Source organism: Salmo salar, chromosome 03 (assembly GCF_965601325.2).
Source record: "Salmo salar chromosome 03, fSalSal1, whole genome shotgun sequence".
NCBI lineage: Eukaryota > Metazoa > Chordata > Actinopteri > Salmoniformes > Salmonidae > Salmo > Salmo salar.
In genome coordinates this window covers 54573024-54595347 of record NC_138293.1, presented here as the reverse complement: position 1 = coordinate 54595347, position 22324 = coordinate 54573024, and the positions used below count along the sequence as shown (strand labels likewise).

At 43.7% G+C, this 22324-nt stretch overlaps 1 protein-coding gene across 4 annotated transcripts in view; it reads right to left on the bottom strand.

Annotated features, from left to right (window-relative positions):
• Positions 1-22324, bottom strand: part of LOC106600760 (voltage-gated potassium channel KCNC1) — a 93042-nt gene that overhangs the window by 45611 nt on the left and 25107 nt on the right. For all 4 annotated transcript variants that reach the window (XM_082973592.1, XM_014192375.3, XM_014192368.3 and 1 more), the window contains exon 2: positions 5780-6740. In XM_082973592.1, the coding sequence (XP_082829718.1) occupies positions 5780-6740 (961 nt within the window). The remainder of the gene's footprint in view (positions 1-5779; positions 6741-22324) is intronic.

The window sequence follows — 22324 nt, the reverse complement described above, 5'->3', positions numbered from 1 at the left end:
CCATAGCCAATGGGCCTGGGTTTGGATGAATGTTTCCTGATCCATTGCCAATGGGCCTGGGTTTGGATGAATGTTTCCTGATCCATAGCCAATGGGCCTGGGTTTGGATGAATGTTTCCTGATCCATAGCCAATGGCCCTGTGTTTGGATGAATGTTTCCTGACACCAAAAGCAGAAGAATAATAAAATACCTTGATTTGTTTCTTCCTAAAATCTCTCTGCACTTTGATGATTTCAAATAATCCAAACTACAGTCATCTGATACAACAAACAGTTTTTAGCCAGACCAAACCCTGTAGATGGAAATGTTTTATGAACATGTCACAGTAGGAGTCAAATGGTAACAAAATGGGATCCCTCTGAAAGATAAAAGCTGCTATACCATCAGTTAAAGTAGAGTTTAGCGGTATCTCTGGGTTAGGGAGATGAGATTGCAGTCTGAATGATCAAAAACAATAAGCCATAACCCATGTAGGCAGCAAATAAAACCATTTGTACAAAAATACCCATTTTAACCACTGAATCCAACAGTTCACTAAAATAAAAATAAAACAAAGTAAAATATGCTGAGTCAGTCTTCTGAAACCTTAAATGCCATAAAAATGCTGTAGGCTACAGGTCTAGTAGCGTTAGAAACCAAGTGGGCGCCGGCGCGTTCGTGCCTTGGTTACTGTGACGACCCTTCCACTCTGTCTGCCGTATTCTTTCTCTTTGCTCTTGTTTTCCTTATTAGGATTTCGGTGGGCGGAGCCGGGAGGGTCGTCAGCGAAATGGGACACACCTGGGCCCGGGTGTGTCCCAGGATAAATACACCTCTTCCCCATTCATTGAAGAGGCTCTCTCCATGCAGACACACTGTTTGATTTTGGTTGTGGCATTTTTGTGGCCGGCTTGCTTTGGCATCGTTCAACACTCCTCATTATCACATCTATACACGAGACCACTCACTTACACTACTGATTACTGACTATAAACACACCATTGTTTATTTGCATATACAGTTGAAGTCAGAATTTTACATACACTTAGGTCGGAGTCATTAAAACTTGTTTTTCAACCACTCCACAAATTTCTTCTTAACAAACTATAGTTTCAGCAAGTCGGTCAGGACATCTACTTTGTGCATGACAAGTAATTTTTCCCCCAAAAAATTTGACAGATTATTTCACTGTATCTGAATTCCAGTGGGTCAGAAATGAACATACACTAAGTTTAAACAGCTTGGAAAATTCCAGAAAATTATGTCATGGCTTTAGAAGCTTCTGATAGGCTAATTGACATCATTTGAGTCAATTAGAGGTGTGCCTGTGGATGTATTTCAAGGCCTACCTTCAAACTCAGTGCCTCTTTGCTTGACATCATGGGAAAATCAAAAGAAATCAGCCAAGACCTCAAGAAAAAAAATTGTAGACCTCCACAAGTCTGGTTCATCCTTGGGAGCAATTTCCAAACGCCTGAAGGTACCACGTTCATCTGTACAAACAATAGTACGCAAGTATAAACACCATGGGACCACGCAGCCGTCATACCGCTCAGGAAGGAGACCCGTTCTGTCTACTAGAGATGAATGTACTTTGGTGCGAAAAGTGCAAATCAATCCCAGAACAACAGCAAAGGACCTTGTGAAGACGCTGGAGGAAACAGGTACAAAAGTATATCCACAGTAAAACGAGTCCTATATCGACATAACCTGAAAGGCCGCTCAGCAGGGAAGAAGCCACTGCTCCAAAGGCTCCATAAAAAAGCCAGACTACGGTTTGCAACTGCACATGGGGACAAGGATCGTACTTTTGGGAGAAATGTCCTCTGGTCTGATGAAACAAAAATAGAACTGTTTGGCCATAATGACCATCGTTATGTTTGAAGGAGAAAAGGGGAGGCTTGCAAGCCGAAGAACACCATCCCAACCGTGAAACACGGGGTGGCAGCATCATGTTGTGGGGGTGCTTTGCTGCAGGAGGGACTGGTGCACTAAACAAAATAGATGGCATCATGAGGAATTGAAATTATTTGGATATATTGAAGCAACATCTCAAGACATCAGTCAGGAAGTTAAAGCTTGGGTCTTCCAAATGGACAATGACCCCAAGCATACTTCCAAAGTTGTGGCAAAATAGCTTAAGGACAACAAAGTCAAGGTATTGGAGTGGCCATCACAAAGCCCTGACCTCAATCCTATAGAAAATTTGTGGGCAGAACTGAAAAAGCTTGTGCGAGCAAGGAGGCCTACAAACCTGACTCAGTTACACCAGCTCTGTCAGGAGGAACGGGCCAAAATTCACCCAACTTATTGTGGAAGGATACCCAAAAAGTTTTGACCCAAGTTAAACAATTTAAAGGCAATGCTACCAAATACTAATTGAGTGTACATAAACTTATGACCCACTGGGAATGTGATGAAAGAAATAAAAGCAGAAATAAATCACTCTCTCAACTATTATTCTGACATTTCACATTCTTAAAATAAAGTGGTGATCCTAACTGACCTAAGACAGTGAATTTTTACTAGGACTAAATGTCAGGAATTGTGAAAAACAGAGTTTACATGTATTTGGCTAAGGTGTATGTAAACTTCCGACTTCAACTGTAGGTTACCTCAGTTAATAAATATATTTTTGTTATTCCTTATCTCCACGTTGTATCCCTTTTTGTTATGGGCTTCGAGCCGGTTCGTGACAGTTACATGCTGACCACACCGCACGAGTCACAAAATAAATTTAAACATACATGTTATTCAATCATTGCACCCACACTGCTCGCGCACGTCAATGACAGTCTGCGCAGCCAGGCGCTAAAATAGAACTTGGTTCTATTTGTGACACTTGATGCGCTACAAGTCCTGCCTCTCCCATCTCCTCATTGGTTTTTAGGAGTATATACCCACGTGGGTAATCGAAAGATGAACTGAGGTCCACACTCCAGCCCAGTTGGTGGTGGTAATGTACCTTAAAGTTGGTTACCAACCGCCATATAAAGTCCAAAAAACAAGAAGCCTGAAGGAGAGTTTGTGTGTTTGGACAAATTTGCTAGCAAAAGCAAGCTTAATGCTTTTCGACCTGTCCCCAAATTAATATAGTTGGATCAGAGTTCGTTTTGATATTTCAACCTGCGTGTCCTGATCGCGTCTGGTGTGGGTGGACAAAAATCAACATGCACGCGAGCGGTCTGGTCAGCATTTTACAATGCTAGCGGGTTCAACAGCTGCTGCCGGAATGTGCTGACAGGGATTTCACCCAGTGTGTGGATATGGTCAATGCGTTCAGTCGCCTTGCAGTAGGCTACCGCACAGTGAGGCAGCAGTGAGCCCAGTAGACCAGCCAATCACCGGTGGCGAGTCCACCCAGCAGGTATATCCTGGGCTAGGAAGCCCAGCGCATCTAGACGTTATGTCACAGCGTTGATACCGACCTCCGGCTTCCACCACACAGCACAGCGAGGCTGGAAAGGAGTCAGAAGACTCCGGTAGACTGCCGGAAAACAGATGAAAAACCTGACCGTCGTATGTATCCTCTCTCGGCTTTCATGTAGAAACCGGGAGATGTCACTGCTTGGTTAACTAGCGATTTTAACACGTTGATTGCTTTGATCCTGTAGGATTTTAGATTTTGCCACTTGTTTGACGACAACTCTCTAAGTAATAAAAACTTGTAACACTTGACACAAACAAAGTGTGACAACACGCTTAGCGACGCTGCCCTGCCGCCATCTTGATTGTACAAATGTAAAGTGTTGGTACCATGCCTTACGAGCTGAAATAAAAGATCCCAGGACTAAACTGCATGTTCAATAGAAATTCTTAATTTAAATAGTTTTTTTAGTCTAGGACTAGGCTTAATCTGTTTCCCGGAAACTGACCCTACAACTTTCAAACAGACTGAGCCTAGATGGAGTAAAAGAAAGCAAAACAGAAAAACTGCGATTGAAATGTAGATAAGAAATCAGGGTCAAAACCTCTCTGCTCTTATCGTATTTGTTACGTTTTGTAGCAACCTCTTCTCCGCACCAATCCTCTCTCCTCTCCCTTATTTAGATTTTAGTCATTTAGCAGACTTACAGTAGTGAGTGCATACATTTTCATATTTTTTGGTACTGGTCCCCCGTGGGAATTGAACCCACAATCCTAGCGTTGCAAGCAGCCATGCTCTACCAACTGAGCTACACAGGACTACTAGCTGCGCTACACTTGTCTCCTGGGCTGTAAGCTGTGCTGACAGAAGGAGCTCTTTCGGCTGTGTGAACTCACCAGCTGATCGGGACTGGCATGTATGTATACACACACACACACACACACACACACACAAAGTCTATTTATTACTAGTGTGTGTGTGGGGGGGGGGGGGGCTAGTGCAAGAGGGAAATAGGCCTATATGATGTACAAATGTAAGTGTGTGTGTGTGCAGTGTTTCCCCTATATTCATTTAGCAGCAGTGGCCCACCGCTGCTACATTTCTGCCACCACTACAAAAAATGTGATGTGATATTTTATATATAAGATGCGCTTTTAAATGGATAGTCATTGGCTCAAGGATTGGAAGTCTATGGGAACACAGTGTGTGTGTGTGTGTGTGTGTGTCCGCACAAGTGCGTGTTTTAGGGATAGGTAATATGAAGCAATGTCTGTGTTCGAGTACTCTCATGAAAACAAAATGTACTGTACTGGCATGTCTGCGTTAAACATGGCTGAAGGCAAAAAAAAAAGCTTGTGGTATGCCATCGGTTGTTACAATGACTGGTTGTTCTGATACACAACTTTAACATTCACTGCCCTTGACATACTCACATCTGACAGACATGTTGTCAGCGCTTTTAAATGTAACCTGCTAAATAGTTTCATTTGAACATTTTTGAGTACTTAATATTTAATTGAGTACAAACACAGATTCCAGTACTTGAGTACTCGTGCCCATCCCTAGTGTGTGTGTGTGTGTGCACATGTGTGTGTCAGGCTCTGAGTAGCCTACATGTGTAAATTGAGGGGCCCTCTCTAATGCCATTTTACATGCTTCTCAACTTCTCTCTTGTCATAACTAATCCTTCTCTCAATCCACCCCCCCCAACCCTCCACCCATCAACACCCCGCTCTACTCTTCAAGTTTAATTGCTTTTCTGTCCACTGTCAAACAGCGTTTTGACAGGCCAATCTTCCCAACCAAATATTTATAAACGTTAAAGCCGACGTGTTGAGAGCTCCCCAGCAGAGAGAGAAGGATGGAGGGCTGGCTGGGGGGGGTTAGATTATGGGATCACCCTGCTCAATACAGAGTTACGGTGTCTATCTGACTTCATCAGCTTGTGTGTGTGTGGCCTCAGCTTCCCTATTTAACATGGTTACAGATCCACTTCATTTCTCCCCACACTCTCTAATCGGGTTAACTCTACATACTGGAGAGGGATGGAAACACACACACACACACACCACATACCCACACATGCGGTCATGGTAGAAAGGGAGGATTGTGATGGTTGGGAACCATAATCTGACAGAGTGCTATTTAATACTGTTCCAGTACCTTAACTACAGTACAGTGATTCAGACATGGGTTATATGTTTTGGTACATTGGGTTAGTTATATGTGACTCAGAGATAAGCCGAGACACCACATCATGTAGAGAGAGTGATCGGGGTAATTTGATCATAATATTGTAATATTAGTGTGAGGGATGCTGCAGGTCACCAGCAGTCAGTCACTCTAGACAGATTCCAAATATACTGCATCCTCACACACACGCCTCTCCTCCCCTTCCTCCATCCCTCACCTCCCTCCCCTGATCTACTCACCTGTCCTGTTGATCTCGATGATCTCCTCCTGGGCCAGAGGGCAGTCCCCTCCCCCCAGGCTGCCTGAGCCCACCATACCCGGCCCGGCGGTGGCCATGGCCAGGGCGTCTGGCTTGCAGTAGTTGGGCGAGCCCGGCATGGTGGGCCGAGGGATGTGCTTGCCCTTCCTCTTGGGCAGCTTCTGCTTGGCCATGGCCAGTGAGTAGTACATGCCAAAGTTGTTGACGATGACGGGCACAGGCATGGCGATGGTCAGCACCCCCGCCAGGGCGCACAGCGCGCCCACCAGCATCCCCGACCACGTCTCGGGGTACATGTCCCCGTAGCCCAGAGTGGTCATGGTGACCACAGCCCACCAGAAGCCAATGGGGATGTTCTTGAAGTTTGTGTGTTTGGCGGCCGTAGGGTCGTCAGGGTCGGCGCCGATGCGCTCAGCGTAGTAGATCATGGTGGCGAAGATGAGCACTCCGAGGGCGAGGAAGATGATGAGGAGGAGGAACTCGTTGGTACTGGCGCGAAGCGTGTGGCCCAGCACCCGCAGGCCCACGAAGTGACGCGTCAACTTGAAGATACGCAGGATCCTGACGAAGCGCACCACTCGCAGGAAGCCCAACACGTCTTTGGCGGCTTTGGAATCCAGACCGCTCAGCGCCACCTCCAGGTAGAAGGGCATAATGGCAATAAAGTCAATGATATTGAGGGTGCTACTGAAGAACTCCTTCTTGCAGGGGCAGAAGATCACGCGCATCATGACCTCAATGGTGAACCAGATGACGCACGTTCCCTCCACATAGGTGAGCCAGCCGTCGGTCACCACCTCGTAGACGATCTCCTGACGCGTCACATTGTCCACCGTCACGTTTTCTGTTTTGTTGTAGATGGTGTTGAAGGCCTCGTGCGTCTCCAAGCAGAAGGTGGTGATGGAGATGAGGATGAACAGAAGGGAGAGGAACGCACAGTACTGGAGGAGAAGAGAGAGGGAAAGAGAGAGAAAGATGGTTAGGTTCACGTTTGTTTACTTAGTTGCCAGTTACAGGATTATGTTTCTTGGGCTCATTGAATTCTCACCGAAGCCTAACCCAAAGGATCACATGGATTTACAGATGAATGTCATTCACATACGGTATCACAGAAAACATGCAGCAACAGAGGTTAACCTAAACTGCAAAAAAAAAAACACCAATGGTTCCCAGTTGCACAAATAGATCTGTTTGACACAGTTTTAGGTCTAACGCCAACAATTACACAGAAACTCTGATGAACTCAACAGGTCAACTGAACAAACCACATAGCAACCATGCAGTTAGGATTGGGGAGTAACGGATTACATGGATTACTAAAAAGAACTCTGACCGCAATTCGTTATGTTACCAGCAAAAATATTGTAATCCGATCACAGATACTTTTGAAAAACTAGATGGTTACTTCTAGGATTACTTTTACATTCAGAAAAGACGTTTGCGCAAAATAGATTTGACACCTTTCTGTTTTTTCAATGACATTCAAATCAGCTTTGGTGAACATTTCTGTTTGTTCCGCCTGAGCGAGTCTGACCACAAGTCAGAGACCAATATGATGGCACACAAAATTAGCTGAAATCACTCAGTTCTGCCTCAAGGACAAGACTCGTAAATGTAAACCTGCTTACGAGGCATTATAAATGTTTGTCTTCTTCTATTACCAATTGAACATTATTGCAGCATAAATCAATGTTAAGAGTTTACATAGCTGGCCATATATGGATGTAGGCTTCTACTACAGATAACAATACAATTAGGCTATATCTTTACATAAAAAAAAAAGACAGACTGTCAGATTTTCTGTCATTCCAATTGATTTAATACTCTTTGATCTTCAAAAAAAAGGAATTGGGCCGAGCTATGGATATATAGATTACCCAAATTGTTTTAACTGAGCTGCTATATTGTAAACATTTATGAAAACAAAAAATGTGCTTTTTGGTCTTCATTTAAGGTTAGGGTTTAGGCATTAGGGTTAGCAGTGTGGTTAAGGCTAGGGTTATTTAAAATTAGCCATTAGGGTTAGCAGTGTGGTTAAGGCTAGGGTTATTTAAGATTAGCCATTAGGGTTAGCCATGTGGGTTAGGTTTAAATTCCGATTTTATGACTTTGTGGCTAAAACGTTCTACATACGCTCTTGAATAATGCAACCAAACCATATTACACTCTTGAAAAATGCTAAAATTCACACGCATGTGCAGACAATTAAAGGCGTTATTTTCTCGTTTGTACACACATTAAATGTAGTTTGCAAGACAATAACACAGCTAGCTAGCTAATACCCCATTCACAGACGGTAACTGCTTTATGAGGTCCGGCGCTTCCTCTAAAAATGAACATGCATCGCTTGTAGTACGGTTTTGGAAACAAAAGTAACGTATACTTCATATCAGCGAGAAATAATAAAAAATAAAAAATAAGTTCAATTACACAGTCATATGTCCATGTTACAGCGCATGTTTACGAAAAACAGACGGAAGAAAGAGTGGAGACTACCTGTGCTAATTATTTATCCGCGTCTCCGAACACCTTGTGTCAACAGAAGCTGGACGCCACAAACGTGTTGTCACTGAACAATACCGTCTGCTGCAACTGTCAAAACCAGTGTGTATTTTTCATTTGTGAAATTATTTTTGATTTGATGTAAGAGTAGAGAGATTTGTTTCTAGAACCGTACCGCAATTGAGATGGGAGTGTTAGCCTGTTTTGGCTTCCAGTGCTGATTCACCTTTAAAAACAACATGTAAGGTCCTTGGCTCCTTAGTAATGTTAGCATATCAAACATGAACGTTCACCCCTCTCATACGAAAATAAAAGTTCATTTTTCTTAATATCATGTAAGTCAACACCGTCGAGCTTCCCTTTTTTTAAAGCTTTTAATATAACAGGTTAAGGCAATATCAGGTGAACACTAAATAAAACGAGTTTAAAATATGAAAATGTCTGTACATTTCAGCTGTTTCAAAAACATTGCTCTGCTATTAGTATTTTAACTATATGCATGTTGGGCTCAAGGATAATTATGTTTACACTCCCCTGTTTAGAGGGGGGCAACTGTAGAACGAGTGTCGCGCTGAGGTTGCATTCCAGACGTGAGAAATACGCAATACTACAGTAATGTCTCTCGAGAATAGATACCTCCTAGAATCTCTCGAAATTCTCGTCAACGAGAATAGACCCATAGCTTTGGCCTATCAGCTGACAGTGAATGTAAATAAACAGTAATTAGCTGAAAGCTAAATTAATGTTCTCTGATGGGTAGCTATATATATATAGTGAAGGGTGGCTGTGCTGCGTTTTGGGTCATTGCAGTGGTACTGTGGTGTGCATTCAGACCTGTGCTTCTGATAAGAGACGGAAGATAGGTGGCGCCAGACACCATGAACAACAGACCATAAATGAGAGAGAGATGCAGCTAATACAGTATGGGCATTCTGCTGCAATCTCATTGAAGCTGCACTGAGACAGGAAGAGGGAGGGAGAGAGCTAGAGGAAAAGAGAGGCGGAGGTAGAAAACGGTGGAAGATGGGGTTCAAGATGGAGTGTGACTGTACAGTAGAGACAGAGAGTGGTGGAACGAGGAAGAGGGAGATGAAGAGAGCGAGGGAGAGAAAGAGAGAGATGGGGGTTAGTGAGTTACGACGCTGTGGGCAATGCGCGGCCACCCTTAAGAAAACAGAGATGTCATGTTCACTCTCACATAGATAAATGTCTATTGATTGAGCCGGCATGCCTGTTTAAAGCACCAGGCCTTTTCTCCTATCGGCCCCTCTGGATCAATAGTATTTTTAATTAAACCTTTATTTAACTAGGCAAATCAGTTAAGAACAAATTCTTATTTACAATGGCGGCCTACCCCGGCCAAACCCGGACGACGCAGGGCCAATTGTGCGCCGCCCTATGGGACTCCCAATCACGGCCGGATGTGATGCAGCCTGGATTCGAACCAGGAACTCAGATGCAGTGCCTTAGACTGCTGCGCCACTCGGGAGCTCAACAGTATCTGTTCATCTCAGGCGCACGGAACCTCACTCTTTCTCACACAACCAACCTAAACTCAACCCAGCCTAACCCAACCTCAACCCAGCTTCAACTCAACATAACCCAACCTCAACCCAAACTACCTCAACCAAGCCTCAACCTAACCAATCCGCAACCCAGCCTCAACTATCTCTCAGCGATATATTGAATTCCTTTGATTCATTCAAATGTATGTTTTAGCACGATATTCCAAATGCCGGTATTTTTCTATGGGGGTTTATGTCCACTTGTTCTCGTGTTGTCTTTTTTGTCTCACTCCTTCTGCTGTGACTGTGCACCTTCCAAATTACACACAAACACCAAACTCCTCCACCTGCCACTAAGAACAACAAATAGGAAAAATAACTTCTTCCTCTCTGACAACATGCGGTTTCTACTCGCCATTTGCATTTGCGGTTTGGTCCAACAGAATCGCTCATAAGGACAGCAAAACACATTATTTTACTATAATAGAGGAAAACTTTAAAGATGCATTATGCAGAAATCGCTCCGCCATTTCTTGGTTGCTGACATTCTAATAGTTTGCCTAATTTCAGTTTATGTGACAAAACAAGCAAGTATAGTGTAGAGAATCATTGTACCATCTAAACAGCTGTGAAATATATTTTTGATTAATAAAAAATATAGCATTTTAAGCTGTTTGAAGCTGGTGTACAAAACCAAAAGTAAATGATGCAAAAACAAAAACTTAAGAACAAAGTGGACAGGCTGGCATGCTGTTCAAACAGTGGGAAGATGGACAGAATGGTGTGTTCATAATTCAACTGTTCTACCTTGTTAGTTAGCAAATAGATCCACGTTGGCTAGACGTTAAATCTAAAGATTAGCTGGCTACTCACTAGCATGTGGGCTTGTGCTTGAGAGATTTTTTATGAGACCTGTGTTTATGAGACCTGTGTTAATTTTCTATAATGCCTGCAACAACAAGTTGATCATTATTTGTGAATGTGCATTAGGCATGGTTCTGGTAAGAATTTGTAACAAAAAGGGCATTTTCATAGACTGTTAAACTATTTTGATAAAATAATGACATTATTAGTGGGTCTTATTATTGTGGAAGGCCTAAGTAGCCAATGTATACTTTCACAAGCCTTGAATTCATTAAAGTATTGCTCACTGTTTAAAATGCAGTGTGTTTTACCTTTAATTGTACAACAACGCTTATTTAGAGAAAAACGTTTTAAAAATCAAGATATACATTTTGTGAATCGCCCATTAGTTTGATTTTGTTTTTAGGCCATATTGCCTAGCCTCTTTCTCTGCCTCTGCCTCTTTTTTAAATTTCTCTGCCTCTGTCTCTATATGCCTCTCTCTCTGCCACCCAATGAATTCCCTTTATGTAACACGTCATTACAGTCACTTATATACGTGTGTGTGGTGCTGCTGCTGTTTCCCCCTCTGCAGTGTTACCCTCCCCTCTCTGTTCCCTCGCTATCCTCTTCCTCCTCCCCTTTCTTTCTCACAAAAATCCCTCTCTCTCTCTCTCTTTCTCTACTTCTAGATCTTTAGCTCTACCATACCTCCACACTCCTCCTCTGTCTCTCTCTCCCCTTCCCTCTCTCTCCGGTCTATGCAGTAAGCTGCCTGAACGTATCGGGGTCCTTCCAGAGCCCTGGCTGCAGAGTACAGTCGTCTTGCAAAATGCCTGCTCAGATCTCAGTATAGAGAGAAACACGTACATCTGGATAGGGAGCTTGCATTTCATACTACACAAACTTAAAACATACAGGTACACACACACACGCACAACAAAATCCCTCTAATTTCCAAAAATACAAAAACCTACACATGCTCGACCGACATTATGAATATCAAACCAACCCAGCCCAAAATGACAAGTGGCTCCAGTGTATATATACCCTTAATACAGTACATTATATTATAGATGTCTTTGAGGATGCGTCTCAAATAGCAGCAGCCGGGTCAATCTTCTCATAACAGATGAATAAAATAAAAAAACACAGCCCAAATGAGTGGTCTGGATACTCCTGGGAGAACTGCTTAATTCCCCCAGCCTATTAACATGAACTAATTTAACGAGCCCCATCTCATCTCACTGTGGCCTGGAAACGCTGATGATGAGGAGACCCGTTTCCGTGCCGACTAGAGACACCGCCGCCCATCGCCTGTGATGTCACCTGCCTCGCCATCCTAAAGCACTCAAGCTCCACTTTTGGGGACACTTTTTTTTTTCGTCTGTGTGTGCAAATCTCGCTTCTCTTTCCATTGGATCTTTCTCTTTCTGTTGCTTTATTAAACATTTAACGGTTCCCTCCCTTGACATGCATGTTTTATGATAGATGGCGTGAGTATGTGTGTATGTAACCTTGGCTGGAGCAAAATCCTGCCATTCCCCTGGCCCTTGCAGTTACAGGGTGAGATGTTCCCCTCTTCTAGTAGCTCACAGGCTCCTACTATCCTCCTAACCTTGAGTCCATGACTGTGCTGTCAAATCCTTACTTCCTCAGTCCTTGTTTCCTCCATCTTTATTCCCTCAATTCTTCACCTTCCCCTCATTGGAGGAACGGATCGAAGGTCCCGCCCCTCTGACCTCCTCAAATAAGCTTTGAGAGGGAGGCGAAGAACGGACGAAACAATGATAAAGGAAGCAAGGATTTGATGGCTAGTGATATTTTCAGACACAGGATGTAACATGGGTCGTATAAAGGGGACCAAGGCGCGGCGTGTAGAGTGCTCATATTTACTTTAATGATAACACAAACAAAAAACAACAAAACGACAGCCAACAGTTCCATCAGGTACACTTGGCAAAACGGAAAACAACTACCCACAAAAACCAGGAAGAAAAACCCCTACTTAAATATGATCTCCAATCAGAGGCAACGAGGATCAGCTGCCTCCAATTGGAGATCAACCCAAACAACCCCAACATAGAAATAGACAAACTAGAATTTAAACATAGAAATAGAAAACATAGAAAACCCAAAACACGCCCTGACCTACTTTACTATAGAAAATGACATCTTACTAGGGTCAGGACGTGACACAGGAGGAGAGTGTGCTGAACGAACCCTGTAGGTTCATTAAGCACATCGCGTCTTAAAGTGCCTGAAAGCTCCCCAGGGAGTCCCTGAGATGATACAGTACGTCTGTGTTCCAAATGGCATCCTATTCTCTACACAGTGCATTACTGTTGACCAGGACTCGTAAGGCTCTGGTCAAAAGTAGTGCACTATGTAGGGGAATAGGGTGCAGGGTCCTGTCAAAGGTAGTGCACTATATAGGGAATATGGTGCCATGTGGGACCCAGTCAGACTAACAACACACCTACTGATGGACAGGCAGACAGCCCTTCTGGTAAAGGTCAAGTCAGAGGGATGGCAAAATCTCTACCTCCACCCTTCTCCTGAAGTGTATGGGTTTTAAAATGGTGGAAACCCCTCCAGCCAATGCTTACACCAATCCAATGCTTTTAAATGCATGCAGGGAAGTGTGCACATGCGCACTTGGGGTGGAGAATGGGGATGCATGGGCCCTGGTTAAAAGTAGTGCACTACATAGGGAACAGGGTTCCATTTCAGACACAGCCCTGGTCTACCTCACCCGGATGTAAACGTGACAGTGCCGAGGGTAGTGCTGGGAGGAGAACACCTAGTAGTGGGTTTTCAGTCACACTGAAGTAATGGGGTTGTCTTCAAGGCTATATTGTTCTGAGCTCTAACACACACGCACACACACACGCACGCGCGCTCACACACACACGCACACAAGCAGTGAGTCTGTCAGTCAGTCACATACACAGACAGACCCAGAGACACACACAGACAAACGTCTTCTGTTTCCAAATCAGAATACAGAGCACATCTCCATACAGACAGCACACTATGACAGACAGACATATCATCCTATAATATGACTTCCGAAACAGTGCTTTAGTACTAAACACATAGCATTATGAATGATGATCTGAGCAGCATACTGAACACTGCAATGGTCTGAGGACATCTTTAAACACTGCACCAATATGAAAACCCTCGACATTGCAGCAGCGTAGAGAAGGAGGGGGAAGAGAACACACAGAGAGAGAGAGAGAGAGCGAGAGAGAGAGAAATGACTGGACCGATGTCTAAGAGAGAGTAGGAATTAAATTAAAACATAAGATGAAGGTGGCACTGATGAATAAATTGTTGTTTTCCTAAATAAGTGATTATTTACAGTGGTTACGTCTTAGAGATAAATGTGTGATCTCAGTAGATCTGTCTGCCTGGAAAAGTGACCAGCAGGAATACTTAAGAATTAGAAATGACATTTGAAAGGTCTTAGGTTTGTCAATGGACATGACGGTGGTGTTTCTAAACAGTTATTGATTTAAATCATATTAAAATCACTAACTGCTGAGAAAGACCTTATCAGGAGAGGTGAGACAGCTAGGAGTATTTGAAAAAGACAATGTGATCCTTTCTAAGACACCCCTTATCAGGTTTGGGTGGTATCCAGATTGTCATACCTTCATACCACATGAGGCTGCTGAGGAGAAAATGGATCATAATAATGGCCGGAACGAAGCAAATGGCATGGCATCAAACACCTGGAGACCAAGTGTTTGATACCATTCCACCATTCTTCCTAATTAAGGTGCCACCAACCTCCTGTGCTTCATACTAACCTTGTACCATTGCAGGATATTCCGTAATACTGGCACTGAACACAAGTAATCCGAAGTTTAGCAATGCTAACAAGTACAAGTAAATTCCCATAGCGAATGCTAGCTAAATGCTAAAGAGCACATTGCAAACCTTTCATACAGTCTCAGACAAAACTACTTGCAGGACAGACATCCCAGCCCATAAAGTTATACAATTAACACAAAAATGCTACTCACAGTTTGCTGCACACACAAAACAAATATTAGACAGCAAGGCTCTTGTTACAGGAGGGGATTCTCTACACTCTACTGTTACCAAGAGAAGCTTAATTTTGCAAGAAGCTCACCACTAGCTACTAAATTAGCAAACCAAATGCACAACGGCAGAGAATTTAGCACATTTTAGACAGTTAACTTATAACTATTAAGATACTGTATCTAGCTGGCAAACATTTAGCTGTGAATTCCATACCGTAACTAGATCACCTGGCGCTTACTGCACAACAGTGAGTGACTCACAAGGCTCCGGTCTCTCATCGCTGTGTGCTTGTAAACAAACACCATGTGACTGGGGACTACCGCTAAGCTTCATAATGAAAAATAATGTGACCGGTGAAATGAAGAACGCAATGTGCTTATCCCCGACTGTATTGCACAAGTTGACTGCAGGTATTTACTTAAAAAGTAGCTACAAATATTCAAATGTATAAAAAAAACTTCTAAGAAATAGTTTCAACGGTATTGAAAAAAACATCCCGTGACTATTTCCAAATACCCCGGTATATGTTATATACGGTATACCGCCCAAGCCTAACCCGAATGTCTAATTTTACACACATTATTATCTAAACTATTTCAAATCTAAATCTGAAACAAGCACAGGCTTCATCATCATCCCCATAGCGCTCTCTGTTTTGCCCTCCCTCCCTCCCTCCCTCTGTCTCGCTCTTTCTCTACTCCCTCAAAGTTAATCTCTCGCTCTTTTCTTTTCTCTCCTTTCCCCTCCAATCTAGCCCTCTCCCTCACTCACCGCTCACTCAAGTCAGTGACCTAATTTTCATTAATGCCTCCTCAATGTCACAGATCTCCTATAGCTTCCTCTCCTCCTCTATTCTTCTCCTCCTCCTCTCATATCCTTCTCTTCCTCTCCTCCTCTTCCTCTCCTCCTCTTCCTCTCCTTCTCACACTGATTTTCCTTTCTGTTTTGCCATCTCTGGCTCACTTTAATCGAAGAAAAACTTTAAGAACCCTTCATAAAACCTTTAAGCCTCCATAGATGCTTCACAAATCATTTATAAAGAAAAAGTAATGAGCTTCAAAGTTGTTTGTTTAAAGTAGGACGGCCATCTCTTCCTCTCTTCCCATTTCTTTTATTGTTCTCTCTTCCCTCGTCATGGTAACTCTATCTCTCCTTTTTATCTCTTAGTGCCTCCACCTTGATTTACTCCTTTCTTTCTGTCTTACTCCTCTCATTCCTCCCTCTCTTCCCTCTCTCCTCTCTAACCCTTCCATTGTTTAGTTTGAATAATACATGTGCTTGGAAACAGTTCGCTGACATGCACACTGGCCATTAGGCAATCTGGTGTTCACCCCTAAAAAAATGCCTTTTAACAAAAATACAAGCCTTCATGGCTTCTTGAAAGCAACTAAGTGGTCTCGGGATCAAGAAGTTCATACACAAACATGCGCGCATGCACACACAAACACGCGTGCGCACCCGCACACGCACACCTACACCCACACACAGGTCTGCTTGTGCATAAAATAACACATAAAAGTGGATATTAACAACATTCTCATTAATGGTCTCTCAGTTAAAAACTTCAGAGTACTGATAAAAGGGGGGAGAGAAAAAGAGAGAGAGTGGGGGAAAGAAAGAAAGAGAGTGGGGGAAAGAAAGAAAGAAAGAAAGAAAGAAAGAAAGAAAGAAAGAAAGAAAGAAAGAAAGAAAGAAAGAAAGAAAGAAAGAAAGAAAGAAAGAAAGAAAGAAAGAAAGAAAGAAAGAAAAAGAAAGAAAGAAATTGCGAGAGAGGGAGGGACAGAGAGAGCGAGTGAACGAGAGGGGGAGACAGAAAAATAGGCAGAGTGAAAGAAGGAGAGAGAGAAAGATAGATGAGAGAGAGAGAGAGAGAGAGAGAGATACAGGATAAAGGAAAAGAGAGGTGGCAGGAAAGGAGGAGTGACGAGAGAAGGGTAGGAGGAGAAGAAGAAGAGGTAGTGAGGTGTAAAGGGGGGAGAGAAAGAGAGCTTGAGACATCAGATCACAACAGACTATTCGCATCAATTAGGCTGTATGAAGACGAGCCCCGCTCACAAGTCATCACAGTCAGATCATACAGCACAGCACAGATCTAACATCCCTGAGGGGGAGGGAAACCGAGAGCGAGACAGAGAGAGAGAGAGAGAGAGGGGGGAATCAGGTTAGACTAGAGAGAGAGAGAGTCAAGAGATGTGGCAAGAGAGACGCGGGGTTTAAGTGCACCCTAACTGTGTGAATACTGGTCATCTAGGGTGCACTGTCATAGAGAAGGGTGTTCCATGAACCTAAACTCATCACTTACTGAATGTGAACAGCTCTAGAGAACACACAGCTATCTACTTCTATTGGTACTTTCAGATTGCTTTATTTGTCAATTGTACACAAGGTCCAGCCGAAATGTAACTTCTGCTTTATCCCAACCCCTCCAAAAGACACATGCATATACAGGCTGGAGAGGTAAGAGCAGGGGGGGTTGCCACACTGGGCACACATGGAACAGTTGTTGTTGGGGATTAACTGCCTTGCTCAAGGGCACAACAGCAGGCAACGGCATCTAGGATTTGATACCAGCAACGCTCCAGTTGCCAGCTCACTTCCACCAGATCTTTCCCGTAAGATCCGGGATTCGAACTGGCAATCCTCCGGCTGCTGGCTCACCTCTCTAACGGCTAGGCTACCTGTTGGAGCTATCCTTCCGCAATACAGTCATGATAAGCTAGTCAATAACACAATGCATGTTGTTACCGTAACATGAAATGACAAACAAAAAGGTACGTTTCCTGTGGCCCGGGTGGTCCAGCGGTCTGTGCCGACATGGGTTTGAATCTGAGTATCTGACCCACTGTCTATGTGACACTCTCTCCTCTTATCCTTTCCACTTTCTCTCTCCTCGCTGTCTAATAACAAGTTGGGGCGGGGTTTCCAACTACATGTCACTGGAGCTGGCCGAAGTGTCCCAAATGAAGAGTTCTGACGAGCCACTGACTGGTCACCAACACTCCTGTGCACCACAGTACAGAGGAGATGAAAACTTTGCTCTCTACGTATACAAAGAAAGAACATGGGATTAATATTGCAGTTGTATAAATATTGCAGTACAACACAACACATGGGCTAGACCAGAGCCCTAGTACAGGGCAAAGATGCGTAGAGAGAGAGAAGGAATGTGTGTGTGTGTGTGTGTGTGTGTGTGTGTGTGTGTGTGTGTGTGTGTGTGTGTGTGTGCGCGCGCGTGCATGTGTGTGCTCATCTAAACACATGTGCATTAGTTATTCTTATAACTGAACAGTAACAGTAAGATACCTAGAAACAATCCCCTCTATCTGTGTATGGCGGAACTTGTCCTGTCATGTTCCTAGGGTGCTACGGCAGTGTGGGGTGCATAGGAGGCACATCTCTCCCCATCCATCTCTCTCTCCAGCCCTTTTTTCAGTATGCCGTGCATTAGCACTGCGCTCTATTCATATCCCAGACCTTAGACAGCCCCAGAGCTGCGGAGGGACTCTCCAGAGTGGTAGCACTGAGTCGGAGAGAGAGAGAGAGAAAAAGAAGGGGGAGAGAGAGCGAGAGAGACTACAGTTGCTACCTAAAACAACCCAGCCTGCTAAACACTAACGCACTGCACCCCCACCTCCAGTCTGAATAGACAACACAACGCGCAAGTACAGTTCATGAGTAAGAAGTGGAGGCAGGGTAAAAACAAACACACACACGCACGCACACACATACACACACGGAAAGTCTTAATGTGAAGAGACGCAGTACACTCTTAGAAAAAAAGGGTTCTTTGCCTGTCCCCATAGGAGAACCCTTTTTGGTTCCAGGTAGAACCATGTTGGGTTCCCCTATGGGGACAGGCAAAGAACCCTTTCCACCGAGGGTTCTACATGGTCTACAAAAATATTCTACTTGGAACCAAAAGGGTTCTACCTTGAACCAACAAGGGTTCTTCAAAATGTTCTCCTATGGGGACAGGCAAAGAACCCTTGAGTTCTTGATAGCACTTTTTGTCTAAGAGTGTAGAGACACAAACAGACAAAAATCTAACCAAATCATAACACACACACACACACACACACACACACACACACACACACCTTGACCGAACCCAACTGCCGGTGTGCAGTTGAGGCAAAAGCATAAAACAGAGTATAGAGGACAGAGCACTAAGACTAGAGTATAGAGGACAGAGCACTAAGACTAGAGTATAGAGGACAGAGCATTAAGACTAGAGTATAGAGGACAGAGCACTAAGACTAGAGTATAGAGGACAGAGCACTAAGACTAGAGTATAGAGGACAGAGCATTAAGACTAGAGTATAGAAGACAGCCAGGCCTAGGCAGGCAGGGCACAGCGTTTATTGACACCTCATGGGGAATAACTGATGCAAATGTAAAGTGGAGCTATTTGTAGTCCGGTCACCTCCATGACGCTCCGGTCAGCCTCACCCCACTGTAAGGACATGCACGCACACGCTGGCGCGCACACAACACCGTAAGGACACACACTCTCGTCACTGTAAGGACACGGTCATGACATCAGCTTCTTTTGAGTTGGGGAGGGGACACTGAGATACTGTACATTAGACCCACTATTCTGCTGAATCATTTTAAGCTATAAGTGTGATGTAATATACTGTAACCCAAACCTGGCCAATACTACTATATACTATTAGCACTATACACTGAGTGTACAAAACATTAGGAACACCTTCCTAATATTGAGTTGCGCACCCTTTTGACCTCTGGACAGCCTCAATTCTTTGGTGCACGGACTCTACAAGGTTTAATTTGAACCTTTATTTAACTAGGCCAGTCAGTTAAGAACAAATTCTTATTTACAATGACAGCCCTACCCCGGCCAAACCCTCCCCTAACCCGGATGATGCTGGGCCAATTGTGTGCCGCCCTATGGGACTCCCGATTACAGTGCCGGAGACCGCTGCGCCACTCAGGATCCAGGTGTCGAAAGCGTTCCACAGGGATGCTGGCCCATGTTGACGCCAATGCTTCCCACAGTTGTGTCAAGTTGGCTCGATGTCCTTTGGGTGGTGGACCATTCTTGATACACACAGAAAACTGTTGAGCATGAAAAACCCAGCAGCGTTGCAGTTCTTGACACAAACCTGTCTCCTCCCCCTACAATGAGTGAAGTGGATTTATCAAGTGACATCAATAAGGGATCATAGCTTTCACCTGGATTCGCCTGGTCAGTCCAGGTTATGGAAAGAGTTTTGTACACTCAGTGCATACTACCACTATATGCTACTACTACCATTATATACTACCACTATATACTACCTACCACTGTATTCTACTACTACCATTATATACTACCACTATATACTACCTACCACTGTATTCTACTACTACCATTATATACTACCACTATATACTACCAACCACTGTATTCTACTACCACTTTGCAGTGCATTCAAAAAGTACTCATACTCCTTTTTCACATGGCTTATTCTAAAATTGATTGAATAGTTTTTTTCCTCATCAATCTACACACAATACACCATAATGACAAAGAAAAAACAGGTTTTTAGAAATACCTTATTTACATAAGTATTTAGACCCTTTACTCAGTACTTTGTTGAAGCAACTTTGGCAGAGATTACAGCCTCGAGACTTCTTGGATATGACGCTACAAGCTTTTCACATTCTTCTCTGCAGATCTTCTCAAGTTCTGGCAGGGTGGATGGGGAGTGTCGCTGCACAGCTATTTTCAGGTCTCTCCAGAGATGTTCTACCGGGATTCAGTCCGGGCTCTGGCTGGGCCACTCAAGGACATTCAGAGACTTGTCCCGAAGCCACTCCTGCGTTGTCTTGGCTGTGTGCTTAGGGTCGTTATCCGGTTGGAAGGGGAACCTTCGCCCCAGTCTAAGGTCCTGAGTGCTCTGCAGTAGGTTTTCATCAAGGATCTCTGTCTGTACTTTGCTCCGTTCATCTTTCCCTCGATCCTGACTAGTCTCCCAGTCCCTGCCGCTGAAAAACATCCCCACAGCATGATGCTGCCACAAATGCTTCACCAAAGGGATGGTGCCAAGTTTCCTCCCGACATGACGCTTGGCATTCAGGCCAAAGAGTTCAATCTTGGTTTCATTAGACCAGATGAATGGTCTGAGAGTCCTTTAGGTGCCTTTTGGCAAACTCCAAGCGGCTGTCATGTGCCTTTTACTGAAGAGTGGCTTCCGTCTAGCCACTCTACTATAAAGGCCTCATTAGTGGAGGGCTGCAGAGATGGTTGTCCTTCTGGAATGTTCTCCCATCACCACAGTGTAACTCTGGAGCTCTGTCAGGTTCTTAGTCACCTCCCTGACCAAGGCCCTTCTCCCCTGATTGCTCAGTTCTTCTAGGAAGAGCCTTGGTGGTTTCAAACTTCTTCCGTTTAAGAATGATGGAGAACACTGTTATCGGGGACCTTCAATGCTGCAGAAATGTTTTGGTACCCTTCCCACGATCTGTGACTTGACACAATCCTGTCTCGGAGCTCTATGGACAATTCATTCAATCTCATGGCTTGGTTTTTGCTCTGACATGCACTGGCAACTGTGGGACCTTATATTGACAGGTGTTTGCCAGTCCAAATCATGTCAATTGAATTTACCACAGGTGGACTCCAATCAAGTTGTAGAAACATCTCAAGGACGATCAGTGGAAACAAGATGCACCTGAGCTCAATTTCGAGTCTCATAGCAAAGGGTCTGAATACTTATGTAAATAAGGAATTTCTAAAAACCTGTTTTCACTTTGTCATTATGTGGTACTGTGTGTAGATTGATGAGGAACATTTTTTATTTAATATATTTTAGAATAAGGTTGTAACGTAACAAAATGTGGAAAATGTAAAGGGGTCTGAATACTTTCTGAATGCACCCTATCTACAATCCAAATGCCCTTGATCACTTAACAGACATCAAAAGTCATACAATTCAAAACAGACGAGTGCCGTGATTGGCTCTTCCCAGTGTGGGCGTCTCAAGGGAGGGATCAAATGAAGAACCAATAGCAGCAGTCTGGGCAGAATTGAATTTCTGAATTGTAATTGTTATAAAGCATTAAGTATGACGGTGGCTTTTAAAAGGCCCAGTGTTGTCAAAATTCCGTTTCCCCTGTGTTTCGTATCATATTGCATGATAACAGCTGATGAAACTAACAATGTAAAAGTGCGAAGAAATTTGATCAGTGTTATTTCCTGATAGTTAATTGGTTGAAAATACAATCTACACAGGACCTTCTAAATCAGCAGGTTTGCATGGGTGGGAGTTTCGGCTTTCACCATGTGGTAAATTGGTTAATAGACCAATAAGAAAGAGTTCCAAACCTCTCTGCCAATAACAGCTAGTTTTCAGTTTTCCCCTCCCTACTCAGACCACTCCCAGACAGTCCTAGCACAATTATTGCTTGAGAAATAGTTAAGAACATTTGAATTGAAATCTATTACAGTAAGGTACTTAATTGTTACCCAGAAATGATTTGATATAAAAACGACTACATTGGGCCTTTACCTGACAGAGAGGTTTCTGACAGGGAGAAGTTTACTTCTGGGTTAGAACAGATATCCAAAAGCTTCAACTGAGCTCGCAAATGACATCTCAGTTGAAGGGAAAACT